This window comes from Pundamilia nyererei, unplaced genomic scaffold (genome assembly GCF_000239375.1).
Source record: "Pundamilia nyererei isolate P.nyererei 1_Seehausen unplaced genomic scaffold, PunNye1.0 scaffold00017, whole genome shotgun sequence".
NCBI classification, from domain to species: Eukaryota; Metazoa; Chordata; class Actinopteri; order Cichliformes; family Cichlidae; genus Pundamilia; species Pundamilia nyererei.
This window is the reverse complement of record NW_005187418.1, coordinates 1,313,841-1,326,918: the sequence shown is the minus strand read 5'-3', so window position 1 is coordinate 1,326,918 and position 13,078 is coordinate 1,313,841. Positions and strand designations below refer to the sequence as shown.

Genomic DNA, 13,078 nt, shown 5'->3' with positions numbered 1-13,078 from the left:
AAAAAAAAGAAATCCACCCACACAAATGTCATTATACTCTGATTGTCTCTGAAAGGCTCCACTGTTTAAACAAATTGTACCTGGAAGGATTCCAAGAAGGAGTTGAAGTAGATGAAGACGATTTGAGAGATCTCATCTTCCCCTGGGTTGACAAAAAACAGCATATAGGTGATTCCCAGGAGGGGGAGAAGGACGAGCGTGGCCTTCACGGCTTTCCTGCAGGCGAAGAAACCACAGATCAGACAACCATGACGGACAGGCTCAGCTCACTGTGTGTTAAAGGCTCTTTTTGGATCCTTTTACCTGACTGAGGATTAAGTGTAAATCGTGACTAAGATCCAGGGTCTCTATGCTTCAGGTACAGCAGAGCACATTCAGTTCGTGGCTTTTTCACAATAGCTTGGCTCATTTACACACAAGGTGTCCTTTACTGTCCAGTGGAATTACTGAGAAGAATAAGTCACTCTCAACTAGACATTCAGCGTGCAGGGTTTTATTGTGAAGGGGCATGTTTTAACCCAAACCATTCACTCAAACCTAGCCTTACCCAGTTTTTGCTGTCTAAACCTGACAAAATACTATTTAGTACATTAAACCAACCAGATTTTTAGTGGCTAAATATTTAGGCTTTTGCACCAAACCTAACCAAGTCAGTTTTAGTGGCAAAACCAAACCAAATCCTTCTTAGTGCCCAAACCAAGCCAAACATAATCACATTATTTTTAGTTGTTTTTCACAAGTGTTGTCACAGTGAAAGTGAAAACAAGTGAAAAAAAAATCAAATAAATTATCAAATAAAAGAAAGCAAAGGACATGAAAGAAGATTTCCTGAATGGAAAACCTGCAAATTAAGTCTTCAAACTTCCAACTTCCTAATGTGTCTCTAAAACTGGCTAATGTAGTTGGCAGACTTGCCAAGGAACACATTTTCTATAACAGGTAGAAGCAAAAGCAAGTGGTATAAAAAAAAAAACACACACTACAATGAGGAAGTGTTTTCACAGCAGGTAACGTTCAGTTCACCTGTACTGGATGGTCTCTGATGTCGTAGAGGCTCGCAGTTTGGTCATCAGGATTCGTACGATGTTGAAGAGGAAAATGAAATTGATCTGTGGAGAAATCAAGCAAAGTAAACATGGTACTGATTATGTAGGAAATTTTATCTGAATTTTATCTCTTTTATTCTGACTGGGTAATATGGTGTCTGGTGGGTAAATACTGGAACAAGTGTCTGTATATTTTGTGATAGTTTCATCCTTAATGTTTTTCTTTTTTTAATGATATGGACTAATCTCATCTGAAATAAATAAAGGTACTGTAAATCAATGTGAACCTCTTTATGAAGGCTTTACAGTGCGTGTCAGTGTCAGAGGAAGGTTATTTTGTTTCCATCTACTCCTCATTGATGTGCTCTTCATATTGCTTAACCCCTTTCACCTTTCGTTTTCCTTTAAATGGCTTTTAAAATGATTTTAAACCTCATTTTCTGACATTATTGACTGCTGCTCACTGAGGTTCAAGGTTTCTTCATTAGCACCCAGGGCATACTTGTTGTGCAGTAGATAGAACTACAGAAGTGTTCCATTAATATACATTGAAAAAACCACAAAGGTAATAAAGTTAAAAAAACAAAAAACAAAACCACATTAAAACCTTACATTTAAAAATTAGTCAGGGAAGGTGAACCAAAGGAATGTGAGCTGTTCTTTGCAAACACAGGACTCACCTATAAGATTATAAGCCATTTTTGTGGTGAATTTTTGTTTTGCAGAGAATATGTCCCACATGCAAATCACGTTTCCTTCAAAACATACAGTATGTGTTGTTGCAATTCACTTGTGCTTTGACATGCTGCTCAAACTGCCAACTCTGGGGCTGACAAATGGCCATTTGAGGCTGGCTCCAAGAGCAAGTCGGTCCCCATAGACTTGTGTATTAAAATGCCCAACTTTACTGCAGAAATAAACATGTTTACAGCCTGGCTTTGCCTGCTAGGCTTCACCTCAGTTAATTGGGGTCACTCAACTGGACCACTTGACTGTATTTCTGTCAAGATCAGTAGAGTCAAAATATGATTGCTATTCCATCTACGGTAATTTATATCCGGCTGTGCTGCAAGGATCACGTTCCACAAACATGTGTGGAAGGCCTAAGGCAGGGACAGCGGTGGTACAGAGCAGGCAACAATGACATCGATGAGACTGAGGTAGTCAGGCATGGTGTGAAGAGGAGGGACCTGATAGAACGTGGGTTGCAAAGCTTCTTGCAGAAGCAGCAACAGCCATATGCATGGTAAAGAAGCTTAAATATCTAGATTGATATGGGGTTTACCAAAAGGATGTGGAGAAGGGTATTAGATGTGCTAGCTGCTTAATGAGGCCCATTCCCAGTTTGTAGTACCATAATCAGTTATCTGTCCAATAATATGGCAGTTATGATCACAAGTCTGTACCTGTGTCATTACCTGTGCAGTTTATGAATACAGCTTAATAACCAAGCTCTGCTAATGCTAACATCTCATCCAAGCAAGGTCTGAAGCTGAAGCTTTAAAATGTGCAGACACCAGCGTGACACGACATGCTGTTTGTGGACTTTAGGCAGGTTTTCAATTCCTGATTAACTCATTCACTGCCATTGACGTCTATAGCCGTCAATTGCAGTGAATGAGTCAATGGGTTTAACTCATTCACTGCCAATGGCTGGCAGTGAATGAGTTAAATATTGCAGTTTGTTACATTTCACATTTAAAAGTTATACACAAACATTTAGTGCCATTGAAAGAATGGTAGCTGGGCAGGTCAGTGCATTAACACAGATTAATATGTCCAGTTGCAAATGTACTTGCATATACTTGTTGAGGTCATGTACTTTGGTACATTTTTTGATGCACCTTCACTAGTACTTTCTTTTCAGCTACTGAATATCAAGCACCGATGATGACAAAGTGCTTCTAGAAGAAAAACAAATATTTTGAAGTCCCCGTCTAAGTGAATGGGGTAAAGGGGCATATGTTTAGCTTTAAAGATCACTGGGCTGTTGTAAGGATGTGGATTGTTGGACCCAAATGCAGAATGCAGGTGACAAAAAAATGAAATAAAAGATGAGTTTTAAAAGCTGAGGAGAAGTTCATGACAATAATGTCCAAAATGGAGTTTATTATATAACCACGAGTGGCATCGAATAACCCGAGACTGCACACAAAGCTGCACAAACTAACCCTTGAACAATATAACAGTCAGCACTAAGCACTGAAAACTCACATAATAAAACAGGAACTAAAGTGTAAAATTACTAGAATGATAATGAAAACAGAACATGAATCAAACCTCACCCTCACAATAATCAGAAACTTAGAGGGCTTTAAAAGCAATAAAACTAAATCCTGTACAAACCCGAACAGAGAAATATTAAAGGATCCAATGCTTAACTCAAGAAAACGCTTGGATTATGACATGAAAGTAAAGAATCACCAATAAGAGCCAATAAAAAGCGTTTCAGAAGTTTGGCGTCTTTGCACCAAAACAAGGTTTAAAAAGGTTTTTCCCTCCTGAAAAACATACTATGCACAGGCACAGGTCAACGGCCGCCTTTGGCAGATCAGACTTCGCCCAGATTCCCAGATCTCCTTCTTATTTAATATCTCCTTATCATCCATCCGTCCAATTCAATTCAATTTCAATTCAATTTTATTTATATAGCGCCAAATCACAACAAAAGTCGCCTCAAGGCGCTTCATAGATACAGAGAAAAACCCAACAATCATATGACCCCCTATGAGCAAGCTCTTTGGCGACAGTGGGAAGGAAAAACTTCCTTTTAACAGGAAGAAACCTCCGGCAGAACCAGGCTCAGGGAGGGGCGGGGCCATCTGCTGCGACCGGTTGGGGTCATCCATCCATCCATCCTCTTCTGCTTATCCACTTCAAGATCATGTGGGAAGCTGGAGTCTTGTTGGGTGATGTAGACCTTTATCATTAACACATGATACGGCTACATAATGTACCCACTAACTACACACTAATTCAACTCCATCCATCACAGCTGTGAAATGCTACACGTTAAAACACACTGACAGTTTATTTTTATTTTTATTATAGATTTTAATCACTTTTAGCTGATGATAGTTTTAGTGTTTCAATACGGGGCTTCTGCTGCTTTTACACACAAGTAAAATGATTTCTTCTTCCACCCTTTATGACAGCAGGATGGAGATGACTCAAAATAAACAGAGTGTGCGTGTTGATGGTGTTGAAGTACACGTCAGTCAACGTTAACAGCTTCTGTACAACAAGGAGCTCTATGTCGATAAGGCACTAAGCTGTTTAAGGCTTTAGTTAAACAGGAGGCTTTACTGGCACAGAGAGAAATCTAACATAATGCCTACATTCTCCTTTAATCTTGCTTAAAAAATGTTCTTTGTGTATCTAAAGTGCTTCTTGAGATTATTTTTCCACTGTGTGACGAATGACAAAATCAATAGCTTGTGAAATAAGTGTGAAATATGTCACATGGGAGTAAAAATAGACATAGGAATACTTTCCAGGGCCGGTTTGACCCGACCTTGGCTTGAACAGATGTATGGCAGCCTCTCAGGGACCCTGCACTCTATTGGTCTAACTAAGCTCATGCAATGTTTAATAACATCCCAGATTCCTTCATTAAGGCAGGACATTACTTTATTGCTGATATTAAGAGCCGCTGGTGATGATGCCTGGAGAGTCCACCGACGCAACACCCTCAGAGAGCAGACCACGAATATCCTGGTGACCACATGTTGACCCTGTCGGATTAAGTGCTGGGGCACAGAGATAAAAGCCTGCAAGAACATGCCATTGTAAGGAAGACCGGAGAAATTTCAGGGAAAGTAGCAGAGAGATATTAGAGCAGACAGATATGTGCTCCAGGGGCGAGTAAAGCAGGAGCGAACACAGTAAAGAGCCTCTTGAAGAGATGATTTTTCCTTTTTTTTTCAAAGAAGAGAGGATAAGGGTGTGCTGTTTTGGATGTTGGGTGGGGAGGTCACTCGACCAGTCGAGAGCCAGCAGGGACAAAAAAGTCCAAACTGAGCAAAGACGTGATCAAACAGTGACAGTGTGTGAAGACGTGAACTGTAGAGGGGGAGGAAATAATCTGATCCTTCAGTTAAACAAGACCTATTCTGCTTCTCCTAATATTATCTCATATATATCCTGTTCAAGTGGACTTTCAAATCCAACAGGGCCAAAATGTTACGTTTCAAATACGGAGGTTTGAGAATGGACAACTCATCTCTGTGAGCTCATAGCTCAGGTTTCAGAATACTCGAAACCAAAAATGGGCAAAAAACGACCCAAACCATCTCAGTCCGGCTTGCAGTATCCTACAAGGAACGCTAAACAACCCCACTGCCCAAAAACAACCCAGTAAAGGCAAGATGATGCTTAAAGCCTGTACTTCTATTTAACTTGACTCTCGCTCATATGTGTTACGTTTTATCTTTAAACGCTACACTCTCAAGAGTTATAGATGCAAAATGATTTAACGTCTAAAACATTTGCATTTGTACATAAGATCTGCTAACTTTTACTTATATATATTTAAGTGAACTGTTGTTTTTTAATTAGTAAATGTTCAGTCTACTAAATGCTTATTGTAAAGCTCTATTATGTCTTCCAAAGACAGTGTTGGGAAGGTTACTTTTAAAATGTATTCCACTACAGATTACAGATTACATGCCCCATGTATTCCGTTATGTTACTCAATGAGAGTAACGTATTCTGAATACTTTGGATTACTTAATATATTATCATGCTTTTTACAACTACATGAATGTACTATTGCTGTGTGATTTATTACTATTACTGAAGGACACTCGCCATACCAATACCAACTTTTAAATCTTAATATAAATGAGTAACAGTAGGTGGACATTAGGTAAGGCTGCACTTTTTGCAGCGATCTCGTATAGAAAACTATTCAGCGCGTATATAAAACAGGTCCGTGGCTCCGAACCGTAGTAAAGGGACCTCTGGCTAATACGTCGGGTTCTGTGTCGGGCTCGTAGCCGAAAACTAGCTTTACTTTGTTGTCTGGGTCAACTTTCAGAGAGAGGCGTTGAAAGGCTGCTCCAACGGAACTTATTGTTTCAGAGGAAAACAGAACACAGCGTACGGTCGAGTCTTAATAGCTTACTTACAACTGGGCTCGTCAGGCACTCTTCTTGGCTGCAGTGATTATTATTATATTTACATGCTTCATACATGCTATGCCATTATGCCGCAGTAGAGGTGACATGGGCCGTGAGATTGAGACACAGACATTAGAGCCTCTTAATGCGTGTTTTGTTTGGGTTTCCACTGGAGTGAAATGATCAAAAATAGAGAGGGCATAGCCTAACATATGAAACAGGAAAAGACCGCCGTGTAATCCATTAATTTCAACAAAGTAACTGTATTCTGAATACTACCTTTTTAAACGGTAACTGTTTACAATTCTTCATATTTTGTATTTTAAATACGTAACGCCGCCACATGTATTTCATTACTACCCAACACTGACCAAGGCACATGTTTGCCTGCCCCAACAAAATGTTGTTAAAACGTTTTGCTTCAGAGGGGCAGCCAATCGGAAGAAAGCTGGCTTGGTTCAGGACTGGAATGAGTGCAGAGTTTGTTTGAACATTCGGGGCACACATTAAGTGCGAAGGGTACACTGATCCTCTCTTTTACCTTCCTGTCGACCTGGGACCTCCCCTGTTATTCATGTCCAGATAATCCCAAGTAAGACAATTTCATTCCATCACTCTCTTTGGCTCTCGGAGGAGGCGGACGCACTTTTTCTCCTCTCACTTATCTTCCCTGCTTATGTCCGTGTCTAGTCTCGTGTTTTTTTTGTATTTTCCCTGGAACACTCTCTCACAGTCTGTTCACTAAAACCTAAAAGAGGAATTATGGATCGGATCAACTGGTCCCTAAATGCAATTTACACCCCTTTCTCAACGAGAAGTTTGGGCTTGGGTGAGCCTGAGTGCTGAAGATATCTACCTATTCGGAACCATGGTAACAGGGTTCTGGCTGATCGGAGCTGGCTTGGCCCTGACTTATCGAAGAATTAAGAAAGCGGAACCGGCTGTTCAAACCCCCACAAGGCTGCCCGCTGGGATTGGAACGATGGGAGAGGCGTGAGTTTCTCAAAATGGGCTCATTGAGTCAGCACGGATAAGATCTTGGAGAGGCTACGGCTGCTGTGAATACTCAGAACAAGACCTCTGACTGCAGACTGGATACATCTCGGAAGGGCTCGCTCGGAATAACATCTCGGGGCGCAAATTGGACTGCCGTGAGTTCTCAGAAATTGGCTCGTTGAGCACAAGAAATGACAACATCACAGAACGCAAGTATGGCGAAGCTCACGGCTCTCCAACGAGAGATTGAGAGACCAGTGTTGGACTGTAGAACTGCTTTGAAATTCAGATGAGCTGTTCGCACTAAAGTAAAAAAATACCATCACTTATGCGAATACCCCTTTGGCGCCAGCTGCAAGGCTGGAGCTGAACAAAACACCCTGATAACGACTGTGTTTAGTCTGTTCCTTCCCATTCCTACCCCGGATCCAACGCCACCTCCAACGCTTACCTCCCCTCTGATGTGGACATCGGGTCAGTTGGAGGCGCAGTCGAAAGATTGCAGCGGTCCCAGATCAGATGTACACACTGGAACTCTTTCCCATGTTGCTTGTCTGTGTTTATTGTGCTATGGTGTGTTGATATCTGTGCATTATTATCCTTCTGTGTTACACATTTCGATGTTTTTTTTTCCTCGCTACCTGGCCTGACCTGTCTCCCCAATGTGATGTTTGTATTGTATGTACGGTCGGCAAGGTCTGTCATCTCGGTTGTGGGCAAAAGACCTGCAACTGACAAATAAAGGCTATCTCATCATCTCCCATCTCATCATCATCAGAGTACTAGATACTTCAGAGATTAACTTGGCCAGTCAAAACTCCCTCTCTCATCTTCTACAGAAGTACCGATAACCAGTTTGAGCTGGATCTGTCTTTTGAATCCGATCTCTATTCTAATATTTTGTATATTCAAATGATATCAATACATGTAGATGAAAAACAATGCATTTATGTTAGGACATATCTGTAAAGGTGATTGTGGTAGAGTAAAAGTGCAACATGTTCCTCTGTGTAAAATTACAAAATAGAAAAAGCGTACTCCTCTAATTCTTACATTTAAGCACAGCACTGGATCGATTCTACTTATCTACATTGGGGACTGAGGACAGTATTTTGGATGCTCAGACAGGAGAGGGTTAATCCAGACGAGAGCTGAGCAAAGCTCACACGAGTCCCCAGCTATTCTGTAAAATCTCGAGGACCTTTCACATGAGCCCCGCTGAAGGGCTCAGAATCACAAGGGACGGCTGGCAGGGCGAGGGTGAGTCACAAAAACACATATCCGAATGCTGAAGGAGAAGTCTTTCTTGGAGCTGACATACAGTTTAGAATGAAGATTAATCTCAGCTGTGATTTGACGGCAAACTGGATGCAGATGAGAGATATTTTCAGTTCAAGTGACAAGACAGATTTGCAAAAGCTGATTTGTGATGAAAGGCACCCACCCCAGGGGGTGGAAATAGCCTAGTGTAAGAGATAATTCCTTCAAGACTGAACATATATTTGGACTTTATTCATGTTTTTATGCCTGAAGTCCAAAATGAGTCCCAGAGGTTGTCAAGTTAAACGTTAATCTTGATAGAGCTAGCGTCGGGCCGGCTCATTTATCATTGAAATATGTGTTCAACTTTCCAACTTTTCACGCCTGTCAGGCATTTCAAAGACATAATGAGGACTAATTGTACCTGCAAATTATGTCGAGCAGGTTCTGAAGCACATGCTACTACTGAAGGGCAAAAAAAGAGACTCTTACCACTAAAACCAGAATCATGGGACCTTGATAGATGTAGTCGGTGTACACGCCAGCTCGCTTCCCAAACCAGCACCTGAAATGTCAGCAAAAGCAATCAGTCATGGTTTGTTCTAACGAGCAGGTCCATTTATATTGTCACTCATCTCCTCCCCTTCGGTATGTGTTGGCATTCATTTCCCAATGTGTGCTCAAGGGGTTTAAACATGTGTTTTCCAGTCAGTGATTCACCCAAAATATGAGTTATAGCCAGATTATTTTAGCCAGAGGTGGGAAATACTCTCAGGACTTTAACCCTTTAAAACAAGTAACATTTAAGGGCTTCTGCCTTAATATAAATGAAAACATCTGCCAGCCTCGTGAGAACAGAAGAAAGGATCTTATGTAATTTTCTTGAAATGAATCAAGAGGGAATAAGGCAGCTGGTGGCAGCTGGCCCCTGCGGTTTTCATCAAATCGTACTCAAACAGGATTAAACCGAGCATTTGTTGGGGACTATTTTTATCTGTGTAATAATACAAACAGCACTCTTCCACTACCTGTGCCACACCCTTGTTTGTACAGTCTCTACTCTTAATATACTGATATTCGTGCGTAAACAGGGGCTCCAGTAAGTCTGTGTTCATTGATGAATTACGAAAAATGCTCCTTGAGCACAAACTGACCCCTTAAAAATGAAAGAACCACAGAGTGACTCTGTTTCGATAATTAACCCTCTGATGTCTGAGTCCTCACTGATAATGAGTTTGAAATAAAAGTTCTCCAAATTTGTGGCATTCAAGAAAGGAAAAGCACAATAGCACACACAAATAAAAAACTGTATCCCCCACCCCTACCACGAAAAATCCCATGTCTCTATCTGAGGGATTGTGTTTCATCATCGGCAAAGATTTAGGCCTAAGAGTTAAATCAATGGTAATCTTTTTCTGGAGGATTTCAATCAGTTTGTAGAGGAATGGATTAACTTAGCGTCTTGCTGTATTTCTTTTGAATTTTGTGTGTTTGCTCTCCATCATCTCTGCAGCCTGGTTGCATTTGTTCCCTCTCTCCTCATACCGTCGACATGGTTTTGTATCTGTGTATATCACTGGCCTTCATTTGATTTGTTGTTTTCTTTTCACGGAGCACTTTCATTTGTTCACGTGTCATATTTTGCTTCCGTGTTGTCGGGGTTTGTTTAGCTGATTGCTGCCTCGTGTATCTGGGAGGTTTGCGTTCCCTCCTTCAGCTGTCAGGTCTTTGTTTGCAGCCTGGGTTCTTTTTGTTGTCATTTTGTTTGGTTGTTGCTTTCCTTGAGCTTTGCTTATTTGGATTGTGTGTTTTGCTGCTCAGCTGAGCCCTGTACTGTATGATGCAGGTTGATATACTGAGGATATCTTCAAACTGTGCATGTTAGTCTCAACCTAAAAACTGCAAAGCAGTGTAAGCGCTCACACGATGGCGTTTAACAACTATAAGACCACAAGTCACAAACTAAAAGAAGGAAAGAAAAGCTTGCAAAATGACTTTTAAAGGCTTAGAGTTAGACTTGAATTACAATGGTGACTTCCATTAAATTATGTGTTGTTTAGATCTTTTCATGGAGTATAATAGATAGTATAACTTTAGCCTTCTTCTGTAATTCTTGAGGTAAAAGGGTTGGTTCTTATATTGTATAGTACTTTTGAGTATTCAAAGTTCTTTATGCAACATGTCTCATTCACGCAAGCACTTCCTTTCTACAGCTAAGTGTTGTTTATCTAATACTCACACCTTGATGAATGCATCAAGGCCAGTTCTGGGTTCTCTGCAAGGAAACTTGCAGACTAGATTCTATTGTCTTCTATATATGCTTGTCAGAGAAATCCAAAAGGTTTAAATTCTCTCCATGCAAAATGCTTTGTTGTATCTTCTCTGAGTAGTGAGTAGTTATGCAGCATGACGCTGTAACCCAGTAAGAAGTGAACAAGCTCTGTAACCCTGAAAACTTCTGGTTAAGGTTAGAGTGAACTGTATTGTTAGCCTTTAGTTCTCTGTTTCAGTGTTTTTACATTAGTTTTCTGTTTAAGGCAAGCTTGTAGAGTTTTTTGTAACCTTTCTTGGATCTTTCTGTGTCAAGTTTATGTGTGCTTCTGTGTGAAAACACTTCCTGCTTTATCTCGGTAGTCTCTTGACCTCTGTCTTTTCGTTACCATTGATTAGCTTCACCTGTTTCTTGGTCCCCAGCTGTTTCCACTCCTCATTAGCACACAGCGCGTTCGTCTGTGTGTATATGTACCTCGTCTTTCACTTAGACCTAGTTGCGTTGTAATGTGCTGTGCTGCCTGGATGTTATTACTTTGTATCTTGGACTTTGTTTTGGATTCACGTTGGAGTTTTTATCATCCAAATAAACAGCTTGTCTTTCGTTTCATCAAGATTGCCTCTGAAGTCTGCGTTCATTCTTCACAGTCAGTTTCAAGACATCAGCTAGACCGGAGACGTCAACAACCTTCAGCCTGACTGCATCATTTACTGGGAAGTGTTAAGTAACACTAATATGGTGCCAAGCAAGCTAACGAGGTCCTTGGAACCCAAATATCACTTCTGAGGGAAACCCTGCTTTCTGTAAAACATAGAAATGGTGTGAATATTTGACTGTTCAATCACACCCACGGTCTTGCACTGGTCAGTGGGATAAAACTTTATTCGGTTTAAATGAGCTGTGTAAATGAGCTGTCTGTGCAGGCTTAATGTTTCGATAGACAACTCGCTGTCAGGAAAATCTCATTAATGCAGTTGCGTATACTTTTTACTTATCTTTGTGTACGTTTCCCTCTGCAGACACTTTCTCTGCTGCTGATGGGAGCTGGAACCAAATTTCTTGAATGTGTCATCAGACTTGGCCATTAAATTGATTCCGATGCATTCACTGCTCTAGCGATTTTTATATTTCTGGCAGCAGGATGGTTTGTGTGGGGGGACTGAATCAAAATAAACTACAGCGTATGCTCGTGGTAATGAAGGAATATGTCACTCACAGTTTTTAACAGTTTCTGGACCACAGCAGAGCTCAGAAGCACAGGGGAGTCAGATTTAGGACTTTGGAGAATCTGGTTTTGGCCTTTTAATTGCATTTGGTGACAATTAGAGAAATCTAGCGTATCAACCGACTTTTCCAATTATTCAGCGCCCGTTTCTAAATTGCCGAATCAATTTTCACCTCACTAATAGGTGTGAAAAGAGAGCAAGCACTCCCAATGAAATGCTGGCAGGGCTAGAGTGTAATTAAGAATATTGTACAATGCAAATGTGATTACGGCTGATTATTAATAGACATTCATCTCCCTAATGTAACGCTTTGCCCTTGTCCTTTTATTACCCGGATAGAATAAAAAGTTCCTTGTTGAATATCTTGAAAAGAGGCTTACTTCTCATTGTCGTAGTAGAGCTTCCCGATGGCCCACGCCACGATTATCGGGAATGGTATACCTGTAAGGCAAAAAAACACAAAATGACAGGTGGTTCTTTCATCTTTCTCTGCTATTCAAATCACAAAATATCACTTCAGGGATTTCATGCTGGAATATTAAATCCTTTTCTTTTTTTTAAAAGCACAGCACCAGTGACTGCCAAGCTCTGTCAGGAGCAATTGTTGTCTGTGTGCCGTGATCCACAGATGCAAGCCAAGACTTGTCACCATCTGAATGTTTCTTTGTGAATGAATAAAAAGCTGGACTCTGGCTGACGATAATGCGGCGTGATCTCGTGATTTACCGACTTATAAAAGCTTAATAAAGCAGAAAAAACAGCCATCACTCACTTTTAAATGATACTAACAGGAGTGTCAAGACCCTACGAGCCAACGAGTCACACATTTAAGTCAAATGTCTGGAATATTTCCACGCTGCGGGAAATTTACTGTCATCAGCAGGAAATTCTCCCCTCACAGCTCCAGATTACTTGATAAATTACATTTTTCTTGCAGTGTTCTCCTCTTGTCCACCTCCTGACTTGTGGAAAGCAATGATGTCCTCCCGAAGCCAGTGATCCAACATATAGCGAAGCACAGAAAATCTGACCTTATTTATTTTGATGAAATGTGCTGTGGTCTGTCCTTCACACCGAGCCTTCACATCATCCCCGGAGGGAAATGTAATCCAGCTAGACAATACACCTAATCTCAACAACTCAAAGTTTAGTTTGACA

The 13,078-nt window shown here is 40.9% G+C and overlaps 1 protein-coding gene across 1 annotated transcript in view; it reads right to left on the bottom strand.

Moving 5' to 3' along the window:
* Positions 1–13,078, bottom strand: part of LOC102215416 (corticotropin-releasing factor receptor 1-like) — a 93,995-nt gene that overhangs the window by 11,831 nt on the left and 69,086 nt on the right. Inside the window, exons 9-12 of the mRNA XM_005725741.1 lie at positions 12,301–12,361; positions 8,915–8,987; positions 1,024–1,109; positions 81–216 (exon numbers count right to left, since the gene is read on the bottom strand). Coding sequence (XP_005725798.1) covers positions 81–216; positions 1,024–1,109; positions 8,915–8,987; positions 12,301–12,361 — 356 coding nt within the window. The remainder of the gene's footprint in view (positions 1–80; positions 217–1,023; positions 1,110–8,914; positions 8,988–12,300; positions 12,362–13,078) is intronic.